General features: G+C 48.7%; 11 protein-coding genes across 11 annotated transcripts; 8 read left to right on the top strand and 3 right to left on the bottom strand.

The window, feature by feature from the left end:
• Nucleotides 1–286: 286 nt before the first annotated feature.
• Nucleotides 287–1336, top strand: gisB (putative zinc knuckle nucleic acid binding protein; the record flags this gene model as incomplete). Its single annotated transcript, XM_057235271.1, has 6 exons — nucleotides 287–341; nucleotides 396–431; nucleotides 501–512; nucleotides 568–609; nucleotides 666–784; nucleotides 851–1336. The coding sequence occupies 6 exons, from the start codon at nucleotides 287–289 to the stop codon at nucleotides 1334–1336; spliced, it is 750 nt and encodes a 249-aa protein (XP_057080589.1).
• Nucleotides 1337–2077: 741 nt separating this feature from the next.
• N7447_011008 (recombinase DMC1) lies at nucleotides 2078–3463 on the top strand (the record flags this gene model as incomplete). The annotated part of the gene is made up of 7 exons (XM_057235270.1): nucleotides 2078–2119; nucleotides 2180–2272; nucleotides 2357–2556; nucleotides 2617–3044; nucleotides 3106–3128; nucleotides 3181–3343; nucleotides 3396–3463. The coding sequence occupies 7 exons, from the start codon at nucleotides 2078–2080 to the stop codon at nucleotides 3461–3463; spliced, it is 1017 nt and encodes a 338-aa protein (XP_057080588.1).
• A 169-nt stretch (nucleotides 3464–3632) lies between these two features.
• N7447_011007 (putative ribosomal small subunit assembly protein) lies at nucleotides 3633–4737 on the top strand (the record flags this gene model as incomplete). Its single annotated transcript, XM_057235269.1, has 3 exons — nucleotides 3633–3680; nucleotides 3761–4672; nucleotides 4729–4737. 3 exons carry the CDS (start codon nucleotides 3633–3635, stop codon nucleotides 4735–4737), a joined length of 969 nt encoding a protein of 322 aa, XP_057080587.1.
• A 781-nt stretch (nucleotides 4738–5518) lies between these two features.
• On the top strand, nucleotides 5519–6494 carry N7447_011006 (general transcription factor IIH subunit TFB6 family; the record flags this gene model as incomplete). The annotated part of the gene is made up of 2 exons (XM_057235268.1): nucleotides 5519–5909; nucleotides 6025–6494. The coding sequence occupies 2 exons, from the start codon at nucleotides 5519–5521 to the stop codon at nucleotides 6492–6494; spliced, it is 861 nt and encodes a 286-aa protein (XP_057080586.1).
• Nucleotides 6495–8540: 2046 nt separating this feature from the next.
• N7447_011005 (uncharacterized protein) lies at nucleotides 8541–9529 on the top strand (the record flags this gene model as incomplete). The annotated part of the gene is made up of 2 exons (XM_057235267.1): nucleotides 8541–8724; nucleotides 9447–9529. 2 exons carry the CDS (start codon nucleotides 8541–8543, stop codon nucleotides 9527–9529), a joined length of 267 nt encoding a protein of 88 aa, XP_057080585.1.
• Nucleotides 9530–9585: 56 nt separating this feature from the next.
• On the top strand, nucleotides 9586–10923 carry N7447_011004 (RNA-binding protein; the record flags this gene model as incomplete). The annotated part of the gene is made up of 3 exons (XM_057235266.1): nucleotides 9586–9881; nucleotides 9938–10081; nucleotides 10137–10923. 3 exons carry the CDS (start codon nucleotides 9586–9588, stop codon nucleotides 10921–10923), a joined length of 1227 nt encoding a protein of 408 aa, XP_057080584.1.
• A 1324-nt stretch (nucleotides 10924–12247) lies between these two features.
• Nucleotides 12248–14010, top strand: N7447_011003 (uncharacterized protein; the record flags this gene model as incomplete). Its single annotated transcript, XM_057235265.1, has 3 exons — nucleotides 12248–12588; nucleotides 12645–12688; nucleotides 12857–14010. 3 exons carry the CDS (start codon nucleotides 12248–12250, stop codon nucleotides 14008–14010), a joined length of 1539 nt encoding a protein of 512 aa, XP_057080583.1.
• A 2825-nt stretch (nucleotides 14011–16835) lies between these two features.
• somA (putative cAMP-dependent protein kinase pathway protein (Som1)) lies at nucleotides 16836–19561 on the bottom strand (the record flags this gene model as incomplete). The annotated part of the gene is made up of 5 exons (XM_057235264.1): nucleotides 16836–17157; nucleotides 17218–17475; nucleotides 17532–18780; nucleotides 18870–19021; nucleotides 19082–19561. 5 exons carry the CDS (start codon nucleotides 19559–19561, stop codon nucleotides 16987–16989), a joined length of 2310 nt encoding a protein of 769 aa, XP_057080582.1. The 3' UTR covers nucleotides 16836–16986.
• Nucleotides 19562–20192: 631 nt separating this feature from the next.
• On the bottom strand, nucleotides 20193–20855 carry N7447_011001 (uncharacterized protein; the record flags this gene model as incomplete). Its single annotated transcript, XM_057235263.1, has 3 exons — nucleotides 20193–20403; nucleotides 20529–20561; nucleotides 20792–20855. 3 exons carry the CDS (start codon nucleotides 20853–20855, stop codon nucleotides 20240–20242), a joined length of 261 nt encoding a protein of 86 aa, XP_057080581.1. The 3' UTR covers nucleotides 20193–20239.
• A 403-nt stretch (nucleotides 20856–21258) lies between these two features.
• Nucleotides 21259–22146, bottom strand: N7447_011000 (TRAPP complex core subunit BET3; the record flags this gene model as incomplete). The annotated part of the gene is made up of 4 exons (XM_057235262.1): nucleotides 21259–21378; nucleotides 21463–21654; nucleotides 21711–21930; nucleotides 22112–22146. 4 exons carry the CDS (start codon nucleotides 22144–22146, stop codon nucleotides 21259–21261), a joined length of 567 nt encoding a protein of 188 aa, XP_057080580.1.
• A 652-nt stretch (nucleotides 22147–22798) lies between these two features.
• N7447_010999 (WD40 repeat domain-containing protein) lies at nucleotides 22799–24110 on the top strand (the record flags this gene model as incomplete). Its single annotated transcript, XM_057235261.1, has 5 exons — nucleotides 22799–22936; nucleotides 23003–23048; nucleotides 23104–23184; nucleotides 23248–24003; nucleotides 24058–24110. The coding sequence occupies 5 exons, from the start codon at nucleotides 22799–22801 to the stop codon at nucleotides 24108–24110; spliced, it is 1074 nt and encodes a 357-aa protein (XP_057080579.1).
• Nucleotides 24111–25633: the final 1523 nt, after the last annotated feature.

Genomic DNA, 25633 nt, shown 5'->3' with positions numbered 1-25633 from the left:
TGAGTGAAGGTGTTTTGTTCGTGTTTCGCCATTTGAGCTCGTTCTCCCCCCCTCCCGCCGATCTACGTCTTCCCCCTCTTTCGCTTGAAATTTTTGAGATCGCAATGCGATTGTGCTGGGACTACATCGGACACAATATACACTAGAATTGCAGTCGCAGCACCAGGCACACGATCATACAATTCGACAATTCCGGCAATGGAGGGGGAAAGATGCGGCTCACGGAGCTATACCAAACCATAACCCCGAGCTCGGGCTGACTTGCGATGGATAGATTACCGCCAGAATGATGTTGTCTCGTCGCGCATGCTACAAGTGTGGCACTATTGGCCACTATGCTGGTTAGTATAGCTGGAAGCTTGGAACATCTGGGGTCAAAACTAATTCCTCGCTAGAGGTCTGCTCCTCCACTGAGCGTCTCTGCTACAACTGTGCGTGAATATCTCCCCGAGAGCTCATACTCTTAACTGACTGTATGCTAATTTATTCTCATCTCATAGGCAAGCAGCCTGGTATGTTCGATCATGAGTCATAGTACTCAAAATAAGCTTCTAAGTTATCATATAGGCCACGAGTCGAGCGCCTGCCCTCTGCCCCGTACCACCGAGAGTAAGCGATCACTCAATATCAACTCTCACCATTCCAGGTTGCTAACAACCATCCAGCCAAGCAGTGCTACAACTGCCAGGGTCTCGGCCACGTCCAGGCTGACTGCCCCACCCTGCGCCTGAACGGCGGTGCCAACGGTCGCTGCTACAACTGCAGCCAGCCCGGTCACCTTGCCGTAAGTGTTTCAACCTCCAAGCTCAGGTCTTGAACCTTTGAACCAGTTACTAAAAGCACATTCCAGCGCAATTGCACCAACCCCACTGCTCCCGGAGCTGGTGCTCCTCCTACCGGTCCCGCCGCTGGCCGCGGCGCCGGTGGTGCTCGCGGTGGTTTCCAGGGTGGCTTCCGCGGTGGATTCAGCGGATACCCCCGTGCCGCTACCTGCTACAAGTGCGGTGGTCCCAACCACTTCGCTCGTGACTGCCAGGCTCAGGCCATGAAGTGCTACGCCTGTGGCAAGCTCGGCCACATCTCGCGTGATTGCACCGCACCCAACGGTGGTCCCCTCAGCTCCGCCGGTAAGGTCTGCTACAAGTGCGCCCAGGCTGGCCACATCTCCCGCGACTGCCCTACCAACGAGGGTGCCGCTGCTCCCGCTGCTCCCGTCGAGGCTGTCCCCGTTGCCACTGCCCCCGCTGTGGCTGCTGCCCCTGCTGCCGTCGCTGCTGAGACTGCCCCTGAGGCTAACACTGTCCCTGCTGCGGCTCCTACCACTGCCGTCGCTTAAGCGTGTTAGGCCCTATCTCTCCACCGCGCATCCGCCATTGGAGGAATGCTTGGGGTTCCTTTTCTTCCTTGATTCTGTATTATGGTCACTTTCCCCTAAACCTCTCCGCCATTTCTTCCTTTGCATATATTTAAATCACACCCTCTGTTTTGGGGAACGGGTCTGGTTCTGGACCTGACAAAAACAACAGCTTTTGATTTCCCTTATTTCCCCCCTTTTGGAACTTGTTCTTTTTTTTACTTATTTTTTTTTTATCCCTATCATGTATACGACGAACAAACAGAAAAAGTTCTTTTTGGTTTTGTTTTTCGAGTCACCCTTGACTTGACTTTCTCAAGTCTTATGATTGGCGTCTATTCTCATGGATTATCTTTCTTGGTTTTCGATCGAATCTCGGTTGCGGTTTTCCCGAATGGGGCCAAAGAGAGAACGAGGAGATGAAGTGTGGCAATGAGAGGATCTGTTGAAGCTGAGGGGAATTGAGTTCGGGCCGTTGCAACTGTGGAAAGAAAGAGGACTTCCAGATGGGAAGAGTCCTGAGAACGTTTCGAGCTAAAGAAGAAATATCTCAATTATCTTGTTTCGTGTAGTGTATGTATAGATGTGATGTGCTCAGTGCTTAGTAGCTGAACCCGTGACCCTGAACACCCAAGTTGAGTCTCCCTTCACATCTCTTGTTCACTCTATATTCTCCCCCATCATCCATCTTCCACATAGCCATCTCCAATTGATCTTGTCAAGATGCCGGGCTCGATTGGAAGCGATGAATTCGACGACGACGAGGTACAATAACTCCCCATCCCCACGCCTTGGAGCTGCCAATCTAACCAGAGCGAATTGCAGAGCTTCATTCTGGATATCGACGGTATACAAGCCCATGGCATTGGTGCAGCCGACATCACTAAGCTAAAGACCAACGGATTCTACACGATTGCTGTCAGTGCCTTAGCCCTAACCACCTCGTCTCCAAGCATAATCCAAGTCTATGCCATCTCCCAACAAACCTAACCACTCATCCAGTCCGTCCACGGCGCCACCCGAAAAACCCTTCTCAAAATCAAAGGATTCAGCGAAGTCAAGGTCGAGAAAATCAAAGAGGCAATTCAAAAATGCCTTCCCGCAGCCTCGGGTTTCGTCACAGCAATGGAACTCCATCATCAACGTAAGAAAGTCGTCCGCATCTCAACCGGTAGCAAGCAATTTGACTCCATCCTCAATGGGTAAGTACAATATACCCCACCCCCAAAGCCACCAGTCAAGCCCATCTAACATCTCACCAGCGGCTTCCAAAGCATGAGCATCAGCGAAGTCTTCGGCGAATTCCGCTGTGGCAAAACACAACTCTCGCACACAATGTCCGTAGTCGCCCAACTACCGAAGGAAGCAGGCGGGGCAGCTGGCAGAGTTGCCTACATCGACACAGAGGGCACATTCCGACCCGAGCGCATTGCTCAAATTGCCGAACGGTTCGGAATGGACCCCGACACGGCGCAAGAGAATATTTCCTACGCGCGCGCACTGAACAGCGAGCACCAGTTCGAGCTGCTGAATACACTTTCTCAGGCATTTGCGGGTGGCGAGTATCGATTGCTTGTTATTGATAGTATTATGAACTGTTTTCGTGTTGATTATTGCGGTCGTGGGGAGTTGGCGGATCGGCAACAGAAATTGAATCAGTTTTTGATGAAGCTAGCGCATATGGCTGAAGGTAAGATTTATTATTTTGTGTCTTTGTGTAAATGCTTTGGCTGATTTGGTGCGACTTGCAGAGTTTAATGTTTGTGTCTTGATGGTGAGTGAAATCTTATGTGATTCGAGGTATTGGGGCTCACATCCCGGTTCAGACAAACCAGGTCCAGAGTGACCCTGGTGCTAGTGCTCTCTTCGCTGGAGCTGATGGTCGCAAGCCGGTTGGTGGTCATGTTCTTGCTCATGCTTCCACTACTCGTGTGCTCCTTCGGAAGGGTCGTGGTGATGAGCGAGTTGCGAAGATCCAGGATTCTCCTGGTGAGTACTTCGATATATTCCGAAATTTATCACTGCTCTAACTCCTATTAAGACTGCGCTGAGCGTGAGGCAATCTATGTTATTACCAATGGAGGGATCAATGATCCTGACAAGGCTTGAAGGTGGGTGGGATGGTCGATGGAAATGCTTTGCAGTCACGATTTTCATGATGTATCGGGTTTTATGCTGCAACTACCTTATACAATTAGTTAATTTATATGATAAATAATAGGTTAGAATACCAAAAGGCTCTAGTCATGCTCATGTCGATGTAGTCGAAGCCCTAAGTATGAAGTTCACCGCCTACACCGCCGCTCCGGCACCCCGGCAAAATTCTGTGCCAAGAGCAAATCTGCAGAAAAAGTTCAGCTCAATCAACGCAACAATCCGGCAATCAAACCTTCATTCAAAATGAAGGGCGAATCCGTGCAGGTGGAAGGGTACATTACCCTGCCAGTGCAGCTTCCAACAACCCCTCTCTTCCCCAAACCCGCAACACACTACCTCTACCTCCGACCACACGAGCCCCGAATCCCAGACCCAGATTCCACCCGCTCCCTCTTCATCGTCAATGTCCCAATCGACACCACAGAAGCGCACCTCCGTCACCTCTTCGGCACGCAACTCGCCGCAGGCCGCGTAGAAAGAGTCCAATTTGAAGATGTGCAGACCAAAAAGCGCGCCGCGGCAACAACGACAGAAACCAACCTAACTCAATCCAAAAAGAAACGCAAGCGCGTAACCGCCGACGACTTTGAACGCCACCTAGATGAAATCACCCTCCCATCAACCTGGGATCGCAAACTCCACAAGAGCGGCGGTCACGCAGTTGTCATCTTCGCCGACAAGCCTAGCATGGAAACCAGTCTGAAAGCCGCCACCAAGGCCTCTAGGCGCGGTACCACCATCGTCTGGGGCGAAGGTCTGCCCACAGACCGCATCCCCGTCCTCGGACTGAACCGGTACGTCGCGCACGAGCGCATGCAGTACCCCGATCGGGGGACATTGCTGCGGGCGGTGAATGAGTTCATGACTACGTTCACGCAAGTGGCTGAGACGCGCAAGCGCGAGGATCACAAGCGTCTTGCTGTGCCGGACGAGGATGGATTCGTTACTGTTTCGCATGGACCTAAGTTGAATTCTGTGGCGCGTGAGGATGAGATGAAGGAGCTTGTTGAGAAGCAGAAGAAGAAGGGTGTGGGACTCGAGGACTTTTATCGATTCCAGTCTAGGGAGAAGAGGAAGGAGAGACAGAACCAGTTGCTTAGGCGCTTTGATGAAGATAAGAAGAAGTTGGCGGAGATTAAGGCTCGGAAGGGCAAGATCCGAGTAAGTTTTCTCTCTCATCTGGCTGTTCTTTGGGATTGGTATACTGACTTTTACAGCCTGAGTGATCTGGTGCATGATAGCATGGCGTTCTGGGTGTCTTTTTCGATGGCAGGATAAAAGGTTCGAGGTGTCCTATGTACATGTGAGTATCTGCTTTTACTTTTTGTTCTCTTTCTGTTCGCTCCGAGGATGAACACGCTGGGGCCATAGTAGCAAAACGCGCTTTGTCCGCTGTTATGCCATGACTAGAAACACCAGCTTATCTATATCTTCTCGCCTTCTGAACTGGAGTTGATGTCTTGTCGGGATTTATTGTGCTTATTGGTCGTTCACGTGCTAATGGTTCAAAATAGGTTAGATACATACATACATGTTATCTCAATATCAATTATTTATGATCCAATTATATATACACATGTAGTTTATTAGTCCATATCATGGATGATGGCCAACCCAAGTCGTAGATGCCTCTAATTCCGGTTCTCCCGCACAGACCAACGCTTGGCGTCACATCCCACCTCTGGAGGAACGGTACGTCTGCCTATGGATGGGATTGATAGCTCTACAAGAGTATAGAACCATTTGAAAATATCAGAGACCAATTGCTACGGTTGGCTGTATCATGTGATATTACTCTCGGCTAAATCGCATTTTCCAAGCACGCCTGAGGCAAAAGCTTCATACGATATATCTTGGAAGAACAACCATATCTCACTGGCATACAACATCTTTTTGGAGCTTTTTTGCTTCTTTTTTTGCTTCAAACCCTCACCAAGACTGAACATTTTGATAACTCGACACGAAACATTCTATCTCTATCAAAGGAAAACAAAACAAACCTCAAGAATGTCCCCCGCCTCTATCCAAAATGATCAAGATACCGACTCCGACTCCGACGTCGAGTTCGAGGATGTCCCAATCTCCCTCCCAAGCAGACCCAGAAACAGGGAAGATACAGGAATCCCGATCACCATCCCCTCACCACAACCACAATGGACGCCAACTCTATCACTCCCGCAACAGCGAAGCCAACCTATCTCCTCCGGCTCCGAGGAAGAAACCCAGATCCGAGGCCAAATCAGCACCGGGATAGAGAGAGTCACATACCGCAAAATGAAATCCGATATGGGCATGGATGCACCAGATACACCAATTTCGGAACGCAGGTATGAGAGCTTCAAAGAGCTCGCCGCGGAGGTGGAGGGTCTTGTTGATACACTTTGGGCGTCGGCAACACGTGAGTTTATATTTTATTCGTACACGTTGTAGAAGTGAGGATTATACATTGCTATATACCATCTTCTTCATCATCTCCTTACATGTCTATCCTACCTTTAACTAACTCCATCCAGCGGCAATTCAAACTGAAGCCCTCATCACCCTAGCAGGCCTAACCCAAACCTCCCTCCCAGCCTTCCCCTTCGATGCCCCACCAACCCTAAACATCCTCCACAAGTTCGACTGCATCTTCGCAGCGCTGTGTACAGGCACGCATCCACTTACCGGTGCCGTTCTACCCGGCGCACAACCGGGCCAGTCTGTTGCGACGGAGACGCAGAAAGTGCGGATCCGGAGTTTGGCGGAGAGGACGAGATATCAAGTTTTTTCCTGTTTGGCCAAGTCGGATGAGAGAGTGGATGCTGCTACTGCTTCTAATGGTAATGCTAATGGATATGGGGATGATGAGGACGAGGATAGTGGCGACGAGGTTGATGATCCGTGGATGTTAGAAGCTACGCGGGTTTACGAGAAAAGTCTTATGTTGCTTGCGGAGCAAGATCCTGATGTGGAAGGGGGTATGGATGAGTTTAACTGTTTGTAGTATTATTCTTGTCTGACGTATGTGTGCCTATGCGGCTCCTACGGAGTATGCCTGTTAAATAAATGTTGAAGAAGGATATTTTTAGAACAGATCTCTTGCAATTACGTCGGTGCAGTACGGAGTACACTACATACGACGCTCAGGCCACACACAAAATGACATAGTTCTGGAGAAAGAAAAGTCCCACTCCAATTTGTATCCCATCTGTACATAAGTAGAGATTATACATATGGGTCTTAATCTTTCTTCTAGAAACTTCTAGCTCATTATTAATTTAAAAAAAAAAATCTGGACCGAAAAAAAAAGAGAGCCAGTGGGGTGCAGGCAAAAAAGTGGTGAATATTTATTGTACATGCCGACTTGAATCGGTCAAGTAATGAAGTATACAGTAAGTGTTCCCGTACGTTGAATTCAGGTATCAGTCACAGTCAGGGCTGACACTCTCTTTGGCTAGAATTGAGTGTACTAAGTGGATGTGAGCCCTGGAAGTGGGGGCCATCGGGGCCAGCTAGCCTGGGGCTGCGCAGCTCGGGGGGGGGGCTGCAATGGCCAGTAGGATGTCCGAGGGGTAGAATTTAGTGCAATGTTGCTTTGTATACTTGATTATGCTTTTGACTTGTTTTCTTTTTTTTTTTTCCACGTGAAAGTAAAGCAACATAGTGTGTTATGATAGGATGGCATTATATATATGTACGGAGTACTTTGAATGATATTTCCGGTGGGAACGAGCTTTGTTTTCTATGGTTCGTGTATTTGGGTATTGGAAGAGTTTGATTATATGTTAGAATAGGTATAGATATACGATGTACGTTGAAGCAGTCCACATAGGTTAATTATTTTAGGGCTCTACCTTAACTACCCATTCTCTTATGCAAGGGTTGGATTAGCTTATCATTAGATCTGAAACCTAACATCCCATTATCCCTTGCACCTTTTATAATACAAATGTCAGAATGTTTATAAAAACGCGTAAAGTGAAATAAAGGAAAATCTCTGCTGGGTAATTCTAATACGAGCGGCCCCCCAAGTCCGGCCAATAAGAACACCACTCCGCCTAAGAAGCCTTCCATGGTTCTGATGGAGCCTTTTTTTTTTTTTTTTCCCTCTTTGAAGTTTGGGATTCGGATGTGCGCTTCCTGGAATACGAAGGGGGGTTGGAAGTCCTTGCAGCTTAGCCTAGGTACATGGGTTAGAGAACCTTGCTTCGAGAAGATTGGGAGCTTTAAGGATTAGACCTTCAGCTTTCAGGCAGAGCTTGTATGGAAAGAGAATTACCGTATGGGGCTGATGATTCCATGGTTCGGGGCGTCTGTTCTCAAGTTTCTCTTATACGGAATAATGTATAGTCCAAGATGTATATATATATTGTATGTCAACTAGTAGTTTCACATATAATATGAGATATCAGATTCATGTAAAAATGTGAATATCTACCCAACAGGTACCTGATGCTGCTAGGTTAGGCGAAAAAAGATTACCTCAGCATATGACGATGAGCGGGAGAGGCGGGAGTTGACAAGTCACATTGCGAGGATGGCCACAGGTCCTTGCAGATTTCATGCATTGGGGCTTCTTCCCCCTTGTTCTGTCTTTCACTGAAATTGGTTCGGATTTTGTTTAAATCTGGGTTTTTATTCTCACTTTCTTTCTCCATGTTTGCTGGAGGATACGGACCGGCGGAAGAGCGAACTCTCAAAAAGAGACTGAAGTTGATCGGCAAACAACTTTGGATGTAGACCTCGGGTCATAGGCTATGATGTATCGACTTCAATTCTCCCGACTTCCCGGGATCCTGGAACGATGAAGAATCTAACAAGCCCCCCCGCATGATTGATATCATGCAGCGTTGACAGGAATCTGGGGACTAGTATAAGTGATATGATTTATAGACGTACCTCCAGTAAAGGAAGTTTTGATCGAGGCAAGGCACTACAGTATAGATATGATATTGATATCTATAAAGAGTTTTATATATTCTATTCTACATACCTATACTGTTCGCGAACATACCATACCTTGTAATACACATACCATACATCTCACGTAATGCGTTTCCCACTTCCCCTCTCTCACTTCATCTCTTCCAATTCTTCATTTTCTTCTTTTCCCCCCTCCTACCTTTCCCCTCCCTTTTTCTTATTGTTCGAAGATTTCAATTTTCTGTTTAGTCGGGAGTTCTGCTTTTCCTCCCTTGTTGCCGACTCTTTTTTTTTTGCCTCGCGCATTTCCAGTGTTTCCCAGGTTTTCCTCTAGGTGAGTTTGAAGCCTCTTTTCAAACCCTACTCCCCAATACCTAGCGCAGTGCAAATTAGCCCTATATCGCAAGCTTTTTTGCAGGGCTCTCCAATTTTTAATATGGCGATTCGTCGTATGTTTCAACGCCTTCGCCTTGACCAGCGCTTCGGGACCGATTATCTACCGGTCGCACGCATCGCAACCTTAAAATAATCGACAATATAAGGAACCGGTCAGATCTGGATGCCTGAATTGCTCGAAAATGGTGCTGGATGAAGAGAGGGTGGATGGTCGCATTCGGACATCAAACCGGAATGACGGAAACGGTCGAAGCAATGATCGCCTAGCATCCGAGTGGAAACAAGTCTATTTTCGTCTTGCGCATCCGATTTTCGCCCTTTGATTGTTCGTCTTCGGCCAATCCACTCTCCAATCTACCATGTTGAAGTTGAAATGCTGCCCGAAGCACTGGTCTTGGCGATTTCCGGCACCGCTTTTATGAGGCTCAGAAATCATATATGCGCCTGAAGAAATCACCTGCAAAATCCTGACTACCCGCATTCTCTCTCCCCCCCCCTTCTTCCGCATCAATTTTTGGTTTCTGCATTGATTGCTTTGTCTGGTTTTCGTGTCTCACTTCATTTTCTTTACTTGCGCATGTCCAGATCTTCAATTTAAGTGAAAATTGATATAATCTAACTTTATATCTTTGAGCAGCCTTTCACGCCCGTCTCTTTGCTTGGCTTCGTTACGACTTGATCTTACGCCGGTCTTTCTTTAACGACTCCACGAAGTTCTAGTCGTTCAGCCATCTTATATTCTTACGTCGACTTTCCGGACTTTGATTCTTGCAACCATGTCTTACAACAACGGCTACGAAAACTTCCCTCAGCAGGATCCCGCCGCCGCTGGCGCCCCGGCTCCCGTTGATACCAACATGACCGGCCAGGTCGACCCCTCCGCCGCTCAGTTCCAGGGCCCTCCTCCTGGTGAGCCCAACTCGGCTCCCGTCCCCCAGCAGGGCGCCGATGGCAAGACCACCCTCTGGATGGGTGAGCTCGAGCCCTGGATCGATGAGAACTTCATCCGCAACCTGTGGTTCCAGATGGGTGAGCAGGTCAACGTCAAGATGATCCGTGACAAGTTCTCTGGGTAAGACACCGTAATGATTTAAATTCCACAAAAATTGTTTCTAATGTGGGTAGTAGGAGCAATGCTGGATACTGCTTCGTCGACTTCGCTTCCCCTGCTGCCGCTGCCAAGGCCCTTTCCCTGAACGGCACCCCTATGCCTAACACCAACCGGGTCTTTAAGCTCAACTGGGCTACCGGCGGCGGTCTTGCCGATCGCAGGTAAGCGAGCACCTCATCCGTTTTCTCCCCGGCCCTATAACTGACTCCGTCCCAGCCGTGATGACCGTGGCCCCGAGTACTCCATCTTCGTCGGTGACCTCGGCCCCGAGGTGAACGAATACGTCCTCGTTTCCCTCTTCCAGAGCCGCTTCCCCTCTTGCAAATCTGCCAAGATTATGACCGATCCCATCAGCGGCATGTCCCGTGGCTACGGCTTCGTTCGCTTCTCCGACGAGAACGACCAGCAGCGTGCTCTCACTGAGATGCAGGGTGTCTACTGTGGCAACCGCCCCATGCGCATCTCCACCGCTACCCCCAAGAACAAGGGTCCCGGTGTCGGTGGTAACGGTGGTGCTGCCATGGGTATGCCCGGTCCCGCTGGCATGTACCCTCCCATGGGTGGCCCTCCCATGCCATTCTACGGTGCTCCCCAGCCCATGAACCAGTTCACAGACCCCAACAACACCACTGTCTTCGTCGGTGGTCTGTCTGGCTACGTCACCGAGGATGAGCTCCGGTCTTTCTTCCAGGGCTTCGGAGAAATCACCTACGTCAAGATTCCCCCTGGAAAGGGCTGTGGTTTCGTCCAGTTCGTCCAGCGCCACGCCGCTGAGATGGCCATCAACCAGATGCAGGGCTATCCCATCGGTAACTCTCGCGTGCGTCTGAGCTGGGGCCGCTCCCAGAACAACTCCGGCCCCGCCGGCAGCCCCTACCGCCCTGCTCCTCCGCCGCCTCCCATGTACCCCTCCATGGGTATGCCCCCAGCCCACCAGTATGGCGGGTTTGCCCCCATGAAGGTGAGCGATCACCCTGGCAGCCCGATCCCGGATCAAATGTGAAGCAGGCGGTCGGCTGACACACTCTTCCAGTAAGCGTTTCCCTTTGATTGAAAGCACCAGCAGGAGTTATTTGTGTCATTTCAATGATGATTCTATTGTGTCATAACAAATTCGTTCCCCCTGGTTTTCTGGCCAAGGCTATAGCTCTTGATGAGCATTTGTCTCCTGTGCTACGCATTTCCTTTTTACGTGAGCGCTATTACCTTAGCAAGATCTGAGCTTTCTCCCCTTTTCTGATCTGTCTTGTTCTTATGTATCTTTCTCTTTCTTTTATTTACCCCTCCGTTTCCTCTCTCTCTCCCTCCTCCTTTGCGCCCTTTCGTATTTTATTATTTTTTTCGTTATCTTATTTTCGATGTCTCTCTGCCCTGATGCTATCGGGTTTCCCCCGCCACTGGGTCTTTGTCTGCGTGTAATGGAAGTCCGAATTGTCATGAGCTTCTTTTCCCTTATACTCCTTGGGCAGGCATTCTGCGAAAAGTTCCATTTTCCCCCACGTTACTACCTTATTTCCTTTGTTCCCCTTTTTTTTTCTCTTTTCTTCAAGCAGCTAAATTGAATTATGTTCGCTTTGAGAATTTTTGCGTCCTTTTTCTTTACCCTTGTTTCTCTGTTAAGACTGATTGCCGGCTTGTACAACACGCTTGTTTCGTGCGCCTCAGCGTTTGTCGATTCTAAATTCCTTTGATCGTATGCTCTAATGTCCTGTACGCTCGTTTGGTGTTTGCATCACACTACTGCCGTCAAGCTCTCTATTTCTCCTGGTATTGTATCGTCGGCCCTTTGCTTCTGGATCTTCTACCTATATAAACATTGCCCCTGTGGCTGGTCCCATAGGTGGAGGTTTCGATGGATTCGAGCATATCTGATTGCTCTGGTAGTTATCCCTCGGGTTGGTGTCTTGCTGTATTGCTGTCCACTGTCTTGATATTTTGAGAGGTATTCTGGGGTTAGGGCTGGACTTTGAACTTGACCTGATTCCGAGACAAATCTTTTAGATCACTGTAAATTTCTTCATTCCTAGGTGGAATTTATCTAGGTACGGCTCTTCACCTTCGTGTGGTTCTGTTCACTCTTCTCCCGTTCTGTGAGAGCTTAAAAATACTTCACGTGGCCGACTATTCGTGTACTTGCAGTGAGATATCCTACACTAGATAGTTCCATTTCAAATCTCACTTGTCGATGTATAGCCAGGACCCATACCGCCTACCCTAATCGATGATACTACTTTGGGCAACAACGATGTTCGAGGTTACTTCCATTGTCTATACAGCAACTTTGACATGAGCAATCCGTTCATCCTCTTTCTACCCCCCACAGCATCATGCGGTACAGAAACTGGGATGTTCTTCTTTTTCCTGGAGGCTCAAAGGTTCCTATCCAAGAGTTCAAGACACAATGTTTTGTGACCAAAGATAAAGACTCGCCCTACCTACACAATGCAGTCTTTCTTGGCCCTCATGCACACCTTCCCGAGCAAGGTACCTTCAACCAGCTGCCAGTCCTTACAACATTCATCCCGAGTCTGCCCAGAGACAGTCCATTCCAAGTCTCGGTTCATAGTTGGGAGAAACCACGCCCCAGCATCCAGATCGAGTCCAACATGGAGCCAGAGGACGTTTTACTCTGCGAGGTGCGACTATTCATTGACGGGGTCTTTGTTGCGTGAGTAACTTACGGTCTATGCACTCAGGTCGTTAGATTGAGCTGATACCTTGCAGGGGTAGTATCTATGGACAGAGAACTAGTTGGCCACAGATTATGGGTACGTTGTGCGCGTTTGCATCGACGTAACGCCCTTCCACCATTTCTCTTTCTCCCTCTCTTGCCTTGTTTATTGTTGAATGCCTACTGACATTCATTTGGCAGATCTGAGTTCCAGTATGACAATTCTTCTTTCTTCTATGATTCCAGATTCTCACACTCCAGGCAGCTCTTGACCGAGATGGAAACCAAGACACCCTTCGATTCCCCCCCTTTCATTCTGAGGTACTACAGCAGAAGCATTGGGATGCCGGAGATTCTCAAGGTAGAATCAAGGTTGTCATCGCAGAAGGTTTCTCTCGCCCCAATCGCACGCCCCCCTTCGAACGATACAAGCATGTCATCGTTTTCTCCTTCCAACATGCACCACTAGATGTGCTGGAATTCTCCGACATTGCTTGGCCCAATCCCAACATGTGGCTTTCTATGCCCAATGGATCCCGGTACGGATCGGCGGCGAGATATGGTACCTCCAAGGTAGTTGGCGATGGTGCCCATGGGCATTCACCAAGCAAACCTGACAGACCCGAACATCGAATTGCAGCTACGGCTAATACGAGTAGCCAATCCAGCAGTAATGCCGCTACTTACAGTGGTAGCACTCCGTCAACTTACAATGCCTGGACCCCTCATCGTGGGTTTCCCATCCCTTCTACACAGTGGAACAGTTATCCACAAGAGCCTCGATGGGAGTCACAGGATACATACATCGTGGAGCCTAGCATGGATGCTTTCATTGACGATACAGCATGGCGACAGCGTGGTGCTCGATCCTCTCGCGAGGACGTCCCCATGCCAGATTATGCTTCCACGGTATCGACCACCAGCAGTCGGGCCATCTCCAGCGTGACTGGTATGAGCTACGAGCACAGCAAGCAGCCCAGCATCAATTCCTGTCTTGACGATGAGCAATACAATGAGCTGATCCAAGCTCTGACTCCAACGAAGGTGCCTGCAGTGGGTACTCGTGCACCCTCTAATACCCCCTCCACTGCTGCCACCGCGATGTCTGCCCCAAAGCCTTCTGCTGCATCCGAAGCTCGATCTGTACGTTGCAAGTCCCGAAGCCGCCGTTCATCCGCACTCAAGGAGATATCACAACCAAGCACCCGTGATGTTTCAGGATCGAGCGAGCCCAAGAACTTAACCCCATCCAAGCTTGGCGCAAGTCCAAGCGACAAGATCCGGAGCAAAAAGGAGAACCAGAAAGACGCCAACCAGGAGACCCCCAAAGCGAAGTCTAAGGGTAAGGACACTGCAAAGGAAAACTGCAACTCCAAGGAGGTCGAAAACGTGCTGGACGAGAGTGAATCGAATTTGTAGGATCGAGGTGGTCATGACCATGCTTTTCAACTTATATTTACCTACTTCCTTCACTTGTTTTACTTCAGGCTTGATATGAAGCCGGCATGTATATTTTATGTGAATTTCAATCCACACGTTCAATCAATACCCTTTTTACTCTATGAGTTTGACAGACATGCTGGATTTGTAGAGTCGACAGCTTGCAAATTTTGGAGCTTGGGATTTCCCATTAAGGCATCCATCCAGACTCTCGCAGTAAAGCCGGACATACATCCCTGGTTATACAAGTCGCAGTTTATGCATTTTGCATTTTCTGTCATCTACCTAGAAAACTGACTGTAAAAGACATGCAAAAAGATATCTCAAAAGAATATCTGAGAACACTACCGAGAACATTTCCAAAAAAAAAAGACTATCAAAAGGCCGTATAAGCGGTTGACTATTCTTGTAAGCTGTCAATGGGGTTGCTTGTGTTTAAATATCAACCTGTGGATATTTGGAAATTGATCCAGCTCAAGCTCTATAAGAATGCAAGTTACAAAAGAAGATCAAAGGAAAATATGATTCAATTCCATATCTAAAGCCAGGGGGCTATCCCCAGCAAAAAGGTTCAAAGATTCAACGGTTCTGTCTCAGCGAGATTCGAAGTGCAATGAATCAAGCTTTTGGAAATGCCCTCAAGAGTTCTCTTCATGGGACAAGTAAAAAAAAAAAAATTACCAGAGTGCTGTCTCTGGTGAAAAAGTTTCAAAAATTTGGAGTTTGATGGCGCCTGTGGACCACCCAAGGATTTTAAGAATCCATGCTCTAGTCCTCAGTTATCCTCCGCCTCCCATCTCGTAGGACCCGAGCGTCAACCTTAGTGGCCGACTTAGTCATACCCCCGGAGGGTGACTGTCCTATATCCTCCCCCTGTCTGCCAGAGTCCTCCTCCTCTGGGACGAGGCCACGCCGGGTCTCAGATAGCCCATCCTTCACCTCCCCAAAGACGTGATACGCTTGCGCGCAGTCGGACGTCAGGAAAGCCCTCAGAATAATCTTCACTGGGCACCCCACTCCCCTGGGACGAGGCCACGCCGGGTCTCAGATAGCCCATCCACTTCCCCAGAGACGTGATACGCTTGCGCGCAGTCAGACGTCAAGAAAGCCCTCAGAGTACTCTTCACTGGGCAGGATTGGCTGATGAGTGTACCTGTAAAAGGAGGAATGTCAGCCAGATGTCGTCGAGGTCATGAGTACACAGGACTCACCATTGATTCGTTGGTGGCACAGAAAGGCCGATGGTCTCGTGAGAGCATGTAAGCATGAGCGTTGGAAAGTGTGGTCAGTGGGAGCTCCCAAGACATGAATCTCATAGTTAACAGGTGCCCATAAGGGTTGTCTCGGAAGCTTCCTCGACCCAAGGCCAAAAGACCGAGACGAGTGTGCCTGGTGAGTCAAAAGTGTCAGCGAGTTGTCGTCTCATGTGCACAAGGGACGCACCGTAGATATCCCAGATGCACTGAAAATAGAATGATGTCTCCCACAAGTCCTGTGTCTGGAAAGGATGACAGAGGCAAACATTAGCAAAGTGCAGCATGATCAGGAAGAGTCATTATGGCAAGCCTGGCAAGGAAAGTCTCCATAGCCCCGAACATAATGAAGGTCAAGGGTGGAGACACACATGCCTCGGTCTTCATGAGAGTGGTATACTGTCACATGGCCAGCAGAGAACGGAATATACAAAGGGAACAAACAAGGAGGGTCACAGATTGGAGGATGGAGGATGGAATGGGAGGGATAGAGGATAGGTGTAAGAGGGAAGAAGAAAAGAGAAGAAAGGTGGGTATTTATATGTGAGGCCCCTTCCCGATTAGGAAAAGTAGTATTTGCTATGGCCGACAACTAATAGAGTAGGTGCCATAAATGACATGGTCTAATTTAGTTCTAACCTGAGTTATACTCCCACAGGTCTACACTGGGAGTATAACTCAGGTTAGAACTAAGGCTAGAAACTGGACCGAGAAAACTGTTCATGAATTCGGATCCATATTTTGAGACCAGGAAAATAACATGTAACGCATAACCATAACGACGTCGAAACTCCTGGAATCTGTTAGGGGAATATCCAAATCCAATAAATCCGGTCACATCCCATCAACACAAGACATAGAGTCACGAAACTCCTGGTTCTTTTGAGTTCCCTTTTGTGCCAGTCCCATTTCCTTCGGGTCACTCCTGGTCCGATTCCAGTGACACGGGCTGATTGGGGTATTCGGGTCTGACCCGAGAGTACAGGCAAAGTGGAGAAGAAAAAGAGAAAAGAGAAGAGAAGAGAAGAGAAGAAAAGAGACGAAAACCACAGGCTATGTAGCCTGGATGATAGAAGTAGAGAGGTGGAAGAATCCACTACCAGTGATACTGGTAACAAAAGAAAAAGAAAAAAGCAGAAAGAAAAGAAACGGCCGGCATTTGTTGGAAGGTTGTTTGAGATGGATCAAAAAAGAGAAGATGGACCAAAAATAAAAAGGAAATCGTTGGGAAATGAAAGGATAAAAGTGCACTGAATCAGCCGTAGGGACCTGGACTTCATACTGAGAGTATTGGCGTTGCCCCGTACAGACAAGGCAAAGCAAGGAATTAAGTAACCACATCCACAAGTAATAATAGTAATAATAGAAAGAAAGGAAGAGAAGCCAAGAAAACTCGTAGGTCACAGTGCACTAATCTCGAATACAGAAGCGCCCTAGTCAGTCCAAGCAGTCTCGTGGTGTCAGTTGGAGGCTGCTGGCTGCCGAGGACGAGCAAGGGGAGGGAGAGGATGCGATGAACAAGGTACACCAACGCCAATCTCACAGCATACGCGCAGAACACACCTATCCAGGTAATTGAGAGACAAGAAGAAAACAGAACAGGTCGAGTATCCGCGAAAACGCACTAGAGCAATGATCAAATGTACAAACAAGGGTATATCGGAGGTGAAGCACCTGAAGGACCGTTAAGACTTTTACACGTTCATAGGGTGTCACCGGCACCTGTCTCAACACCATCGGCCGAATAGGATATACTGGGATCAAACCCAAATCCAGTGGCATCGGCATCCGTGTTGAGGAATGTGTCAAAGTCAAAGTTCTCCAGAATGTCTGGATTTTCCAGTGCGCTAAAGTCGAGGTTGAATGCGGAAGCCTTTGATAAGAGTCAATAAATGCATGCTCTTGGAGACGTAGGAAAGAATATAGAACATACATCAGGAATGCTGAGGTCAGTGAAGGATTGCTGTTGGTCAGGGGGCGGCTGCACCATGTTCTGAGGAGCAGCTGCTGAGGTAGGCTGGGTCGGTTGAGCTGGCCCGTTCGCTCCGTTCTTGTTATTGAAAGAGCTAGGATGTTGCGGTGTGACGGGAGTCGATGGGGTCGGTGGCTCTGCGGCTTCGGTGGATGGAGTCGCACCTGCGGCCGCACTAGCAGCAGCAGCAGCAGCAGTAGCTTGCTTCTTGTTGGGTCGCTTGAATTCAAGTTAGCAAATACAAAAATTACAGTAGCATTTGAGAGTATACAAACCTTGCGGGTGTCCTTAGTGTCCTTTTTCCCCTTTGGTGCAGCCTTGGCGGCCTGCTGAGGCGTTGGTGGCGCATTGCCAGCCGTTTGAGGTGAGGCCGGCTGACCACGAGCAACGTTAGGACCCGTGACGGGTGGCGCCGAGGGCGGAGGCATCGCGCTTCGTTCCTGCGGGGTTCCAGCCTGGGGCTGGTTCGCAGGTGAATGCTGCGGAGGCATCTGCGGTTGTCCTGGCTGCCATTGTCCGCTAGGCATACGCTGGCCGGCGTTGGCCGGAATCGGCTGGCCCATTTGAGCTGCAGTGAAGGCAGGATTAGAGCTAGGAGGTCGCATATTCGGTCCAGTGAAGTACTGAGCTGCCATCTCTGGGGGTATCGGACCACCGTTGAGGTTCATGGATCCGGGTGATCCACGTTGAGACATGTCGCCGGCACTTGGTGACCCGGGAAGTCCAGTCGGAGGCATCTTGGGCGTGCCTCGTTTCATTTGGTCGCTAGGATTGGGAGACGCACCCGCCCTGCTGCCCGGGGAAGTGCCTGGCGGCAAAACTCCTTGGCCGGGCATTGGGGGCTGGCCGTCAGCACGGGCCATGCTATCCTGCTCTTGACGAGCCATCATCAGGCGCCGCTTATTCTGCTGTTCAAGCAGCATAAGCTGCATCTGATAATCCTGGAGAGCATGGTTACCATGCTGATTGCCAGGTGTTTGTAAACTACCGGGTCGGACCTGGGGCATTTGACCGTTCGCACCGTAGTACTCAGGACCACCAGCCATGGGATACATGGCTTGGCCATCTGGCATCGGCACCAGGTCCGCCTGATTCGCCATAACACCGGGATTCATCATGCCACCATTTGGGATACCCTGGGAATTCGATGCTGAGCGAGAGTGATGAAGGGCCAAGTTTTGAGCATATACCTGCATAGATTTCTGTTGCGCAGCTTGTCCCTGGAACTGTTGAAATTGCGCCGGAGTCATTCCCCTCTGCATTCCATTCTGCATCATTATAGCCTGCTGGTTGGGCTGTCCAGGCATTCCTTGTCCCTGTACACGGCCATTCGGTGCCAGCTGCTGTCCGTTGACAGCTCCTTCGAGACGTGGGCGTTTCGACGGCGAGGGGGCGTTGTCGGCAGACGCTGGTGACTGAGGTCGATGTCCACCCATCTCCATGTCCGGATCCCGTTGCATTTGCTGCATCATTTGCAATTGCTGGGTCTTTTGGTACTGCGCCATTTGTTGTTGTTGTTGGGAGCTAGAAAAGAAAAGAAAAGAAACTCATCAGCACGTCCACCCCCAACTCAACAATCCGCATGGGGAAGGAGATATTCAGATAGAGCATACAGTCCGGTGGTGTTGTTTTGCAGCACTGTTTTTTGCAGGTTAGGTGGCACCATGCCGCCATTCTGTCTCCGGAGCTGGTTCATCTGGCCGGGCATCATGGGTTGCTGCCTCATAAATTGATTATGTTGCTGTTCTCGCAAACGCATGAAGTTCTAGAGTCCAGGATTAGTCCATAATAGTCACATCATCCATGAAGATGATCGTTCACGCACCTGGTTATGCTGAAGATATTGTCTAATATCATTGCTATTTCCCTTCTTCCGTTGAGCCCAGAAGAATTCCCAGAAAAGGCTGAACCAATCGAGGAGGAATGACGAGGGGCTTTCATTAGGAATACTTGGGCGAGGGAGATCATCTGGGATCTTGATCTTTTCGCCATCCTTCCCATCAGTCATCATAGCATCAGGGTCCATACCATTGACGTCGCCATCACGCCGATTTCCGGGACTCGTCTTGGGGTTGTTGTCGGTGTTTAGTTTGATGGATTCATCTTGCAAGAGCGCGCGGGCGCAGTCATGGTACCCACGCTTCAGAAAGTAATCGTAGATATACGTGTTGAGGTTGTTGATCATGATTTCGGGGTTGTTCATAGCGCCGTCATTACGAGAAGCCGTGGATCCGTTGTTGATCATAGGAACTCCGCCCACAGGGCCCCCAGCCCCGGGGTTCATCCCGATATTCATTTGGTTCATGGTGGCGAACGGTGGGACTGCAGCCACCCTTGCCTGTGGTATCGTGAGATTTTCAAATCGGATGTGTGAAGCTTCCGACGCGCGACCTCCGTTTCAGGCTATCAAGCCTAACGCGGGGTGATAGAAGCGACGCGTGGGAATGGATGCGGAGGCAAAGCGGTCAGCGCTTTCGAATATCGAAGGCTCGTAGACTAAGCAACGCGTGTGCGTAACAGCGCAAAGCAAACGGGTATATGATCGCGAAATATAAGGGAGTTCAGGATCACCAGTGGCGTCTTTTTCCGGAGAAACCACGCGACGGGATAGAAACGAGAGGATGGAGGCTCGGAGGCGCAGACGAAGTATGCTCGGTGTCTCTGACTGGAGAAATTGGTGAGCGTTTGCTAGAGGACTAAACACTTCAAATGGCCAAGTATAGAAGCAAGGGCGCAGTCTATATGGGGTGGGCGATGACGAAGGTATAAGGAGGCGGAAAAAGCACACAAGTGAGGTGGTTGGTATTTGGGGGGGGGGCGGCGCCAGACACCCGATCGGGCAGAATCGCGGACAGGAGAGCACCAAGCCCTTATACAAAGAAAAAGAAACACAAGGAAAAGAAACGGAAAAATAGAGCAGATTAAGAATAGAAAAGGGGAGTCTTAAAAATGTGGATCTCACAGTGGGAAGAGGAGGACGGAATCAGTGAGAGAGAGCCGGGGGGGACGTACAGCGACAGGCGCTGCGCTCTGCGGGAGAATCGCTTGTTCGGAGCGGATCAACCTGGTCGGAGGTCGGGGCTGGGGATGGCGCTGTCAAGCGTATTTCTGGGAATGCACCGATCTGATAACCATTGAATTTGCGGTCTGCAACAAAAGAGAAACAGGAGCCAGAGTATTAGCGAGAAAGAAAAGAGAGATACATGTGGAAATATGGTGGTTTGAATGGAAAAATTAAAGGGAAGGGAAAGTCAGAAGGGGTGATATGATACCTGATGGGCCCTGCGATGGATCCCAGCGGGAGTCTAAAAGTAGGGTAAGCCACTATTTTCACGACCACCACGAAGGTAGAATATACCAAAGATGAATCAATCTAGAAAGAATTGAGTAAATTGAAAGAAGAATCAATGTGGAAAAGTTCTGCTTAGGTTGAGGTTGAGAAAAGATGGAAAGGAGGGAAATTCGATCTGTAAAGAGTTGAGGGGCGGCGGAGATAGTGGTACAGAACGGGTATGGTATTGTGTTTGTGACATACAGTACTTCACAAATACACTAACTCGGACTTTCCGTTGACCGCTGTTTACTAGCCCAGGAGTCATATATACTTGACCGCACTGCAGGTTTACCTTACAATACATGTTTGGTTATAACCATACAGATCAAGCTCCTGACCGGCAGATTCGCCGAGGATCTACACGTATAAAAAAGGAAAAAAAGGGAGATCATGCAATTTCGATGGACTGACTGATAGTAACTTGACCAATGTCACTCTTATAGATCGGAACAAATATATTCTTATGTATTGAACCCCCTATATGCCAGTGATAAATCGCGTGGGAGGATACATCACAAAGCCTAATTTGCTAAAAAAAAAGACAGGTGTACAAAATAGAGTGATTATCGGAATAATGAGGGCAATCCATCCCCTTAAAAAAAGAAATCATTGAGGAACCCCAGAACGCCCATTCTTCAAATAATGTAAATGCACAAGATCTCAGATCATTACTCTTCCTCGGGTGGCATCTCATCCTCAATGTATCGTACAAGGGAGACCCTCATCTCTGTGGTATCATCTCCGCGCAGCACATCACTGACAAAATGTGCCTCGATCTGCATTTGAACCTAAAATAAAAAAGCCGGGTCAGTGATCGGACCCAGAACAAGGGAATCCAATCTGATTGACCGGGGTACCAGTCAGTGACTTACCATCTCCAGGGACCCCCGGAGGACGCCACACAAAATATTGGAGAACCATAACTCGTCCTGAGCCCGCCCATCATCGGGAAGCTCCACAAAGTCTGCCAGGGGGTTGTCTTCAAAGATAAGGGAGAACTGGGTGTTGTCACTCGTCCAGTTTGTGACGGTAGGTGTGACGTTCAGGAAGATCTTGAAGCCAACCTGCTCGGAGAGTCAGCCATCATAGTTTTATTATCTCCATGTAAAGTGACTCCCACCTTTGCAATCATATCAGCTGTCTCCCGGAAGTTGGCGCATCGGCCGACACCTGACTTGGCTAGGAAGTCTTCAATGAGTCGCATTCCGATATTGTATCCCATCTTGTCCAACTGCTTGTTGACATCCTGGTAGTTGCTATCGTAGTCTTGGCATAACTGTGCGACAATTGTTCCGTAGGTTAATGTGACCAACTCCGCGTTGACTTTATCAACTCTTGTTCTGCGCATGTGAATAAAGCCGATTAGTTCGAGTTCGAGGACGAAGATACAGCGAAGTGGCAATCGCTTCTTAGTCCCAGTAGGCAGGCACCGGGGCTTACTGACTTCCATATTCTGTTCGAATGCCATTGATTAGTTGAAGATCCACTGGATAAGGCATTCAACCTTGGGAGTCCACTTACTCTTCTCCTATTCTGGAAGCTTTCGTGGACGACATCTTTGGGATTGTGCTCCTATAGCTCTGGTTGTTCGAAATAGGAAAATAAATACCGTCCAGACAAGCAACAAGCAGAGGTAAATGTGACAGTCAACTGTTGATCAGGGTGATTGTGGGGGAGTCCGTTGTTGGAGTTGCTGATTGTACACAGTGCTCTGCTACGGCCGACGAGACCGACCATACTGAACTTTGATTTTATTGGTTGTTTGTATTCACCGCTTTTTTCTCCGCCTTGCAATTGATATGTGTAGATGTATTTTATATCATGTACAAATGACCCTCCGCGGATTTCTCCCTCTTATCTCCCCCTGCTTCTGCATCTCTATATACTTCCAAAGCTATGTAGGTAAATATGTACCATCTCTCTATTTTATAAGATAAAATAAAACTAAGGAGTGGTAGTTGGTGAGTGGGGTAAATTACCATATTATTTTCTGCCAGACAAAAAAAGACAACCCAATACAATCAAGTCCCGATGGTCGCTTTCGTCAACTGGACACAGCCCGCTCACCGCCGAGCCCGAGCCTAGGTGGGATTATCGTTCTTCCCGCTTCCCTGAACTTTTGCTCTCACTACTTTCGCCCTAAGTCGCGATTGGTCACCAATCAAATCTTTTTACCTCTCTAAATTCACCGAGGTGCTTGCTGTGACAATGTCTGGTGAAAAACGCCCTGCTCCAGAGGGCTTTGGGACCTCGCACCAGCTCGTGGTCAAGCGGAACAAGGCCGCCGAAGACGCAGGAACTGCGCTTGTGAAGGGCTCCTCCCAAAATGGAGCTCTTATTCAATCTGTACGCACCAGGTTTGCAAGCTTAGGAGGCTTTCACGGGATACGGCCAGCTAATCTGAGTCTACAGGTTCCTCGCACGAGTGGTTTGGATGCTCCTATCATGGAGCTTACAGGTGAGACGGTCGCCAATGCGTCGCTCTACACGCGCTAATAGAAGGAACCTACTAGGTCACTCTGGTGAAGTCTTTGCAGTTCGATTCGACCCTACCGCGCAACATATCGCATCTGGATCCATGGATCGTTCCATTTGTATGTCTCGTCTTTATCCGGGAATACGGCCGAATTTGTTACTGATCGAGATTTGTTGAACAGTACTTTGGAATACATATGGACAATGCGAAAACTACGGCCAATTGACAGGTCACCGGGGAGCTGTGTTGGATCTTCAGTGGTCACGCGATTCGCGGGCACTGTTCTCTGCGTCTGCAGACATGACCCTCGGAAGCTGGGATGTCGAGACTGGAGAACGAGTACGCCGTCACGTGGGCCATGAGGAGATCATCAACTGCCTCGATATCAGCAAAAGAGGACAAGAGCTTCTGGTCAGTGGCAGTGATGATGGCTGTATTGGTATCTGGGATCCTCGACAGAAGGATGCTCTGGACTACCTCCAAACCGAACTCCCCATCACCGCAGTGGCATTGTCCGAAGCGGGCAATGAAATTTACAGTGGAGGTATTGACAATACAATCCACGCCTGGGATCTTCGAAAGAAAGCCATAGTCTACTCCATGGCTGGACATACAGATACCATCACCTCGCTACAAATTTCGCCAGACTCACAAACTTTGCTATCGAACTCTCATGACTCTACCGTTCGCACATGGGACATCCGTCCCTTCGCCCCTACCAACCGGCAAGTGAAGACCTACGATGGCGCTCCTGTCGGACTAGAGAAGAACCTCATCCGTGCCAGCTGGGATCCCAAGGGCGAAAAGATTGCTGCAGGCAGTGGTGATCGAAGTGTGGTTGTTTGGGATGTCAAGACTGGGAAATTGCTGTACAAGCTTCCCGGTCACAAGGGCACTGTCAATGACGTGCGCTTCTCTCCCAATGATGAGCCAATCAGTGAGTATATACCCCCCCCTCTTTACAAGCATACCATTGCTAACGTTATCATAGTCGTTTCTTGTTCCTCCGATCGGAACCTGGTGCTTGGGGAGCTGGGCAAATAAGCATAAAGATAGGTATTAATGTTTTAATGAAGATCAGCGGGCGTCAAATTCATTTTTTCAAATATGCCATGTGCATCCCCGATCTGGAGAGCATCCTTCCAGTCGCGACATGTCCGGCTATATATCCGGATCATCTGAATTGTACAATAACTAAAATTCAAAGTAATTCTTTGAATCTTTCCATCTACAGTCTTAGATTCTGTTGACCTCGGATGTAGAGCTTGAATAATCTGAATATCTTAAGGAATAACATTAGAAACTGGATTGCTATTTTCTAATATTCTGATGGTAGAATCCAAAGAAAAACACCTCAACGGGAAGTACCTGTAGACCTATACTGTACATTCATGGTTCTCTGGATTCTCCAACATTCCTGATCTTCCTACTGCAACTTTGTTTTCATCTCGTGGCTCAGCCTGATCGCATCCCAATACAAGGCAATGTCGAACCCAGAAGCTACTTCGCTCGTGCACACTGCTGAGGTCAAAAAATGGTCCACGCGATCGGATACCTGCAATGTGGCCTCATTTCTCCTCTCTGTCTCCTGTAAGATGTATATATCCACATCCCACATCCGACTCCCTTGCTAACTCCGTAGTAATTGTTCTCGCCTCCGCAGGACGTGAGGCCGCATTGTGGACCATGGTAGGATTTCTCACCCCCTTGGTCATCCTTCAAGTCTATTGTTGGTGGCGCCGTCAGTCTGCTTCCAGGATTGCTACCAGTTAGGGGGGGGGGGGGGGGGGGGCACAGGGACCCATAGGGACCCATAGGGAGGGTGTAGGACTTGGACGATCTATATATCCTAGTTCGAGATAATCTTAAAGACCCGTGAAATCATTGGCGAACTGCCAATTCTAGTGAAACTAACTTTTTCAGTAAACCCCATGGGGTAGACCCTAAACAAAATAGATTCAACCTCTCCGTTGGACCTGCGTACACGGTCACTCTACCACCAATGGACCGTAGTCTGAATGCCCTTGGACAGTTCAACAATTTTGAAGAACTTCACATTTTTGAGTACTGAGAGAATCTCTCTCTTGATGAGTAAGGGGAATGGTGAATTATAATAGCTCCGTGTTTTCAATTCATCTTCTATTACTGACATATGAGCTTACAGTTTGGTCTTGATTGTTGACTTGCTAAGCAGGGAATATCCACGGATACTTGAGGCGTCTCCTTGTATTACGGTCTTATCCATATATCCATATGGCATGGGCAAGTCGGATTTGATGAGAGACAGCAAAAATGATAGGCTCGAAGTGCCCTCTTATGTTGACACCCTTTTTCAATTGCAAGTCTACTTGTTGTCTTCTTTGGATCTATACATAGGTCCTAGCTGAAGGAACAGAAGACATGTAGATATCTTAAGCTCTGTGCCCCTTGATCCAAGATATCATGCCTCGTGGAGTTTATCGTGGAGTCCAAGGCTTTTCGTACATGATATTATCACTGCATAGTTTTCTATAGCTAAGTGCCTAGCCGTATCGATTCGTATCTGACTATTGTTAGCTCCAAGGACG

Source organism: Penicillium robsamsonii (genome assembly GCF_028829455.1).
Source record: "Penicillium robsamsonii strain IBT 29466 chromosome Unknown utg000008l_segment0_segment0, whole genome shotgun sequence".
In the NCBI taxonomy this organism is placed as follows: Eukaryota; Fungi; Ascomycota; class Eurotiomycetes; order Eurotiales; family Aspergillaceae; genus Penicillium; species Penicillium robsamsonii.
This window is presented reverse-complemented; position numbering and strand designations above follow the sequence as displayed.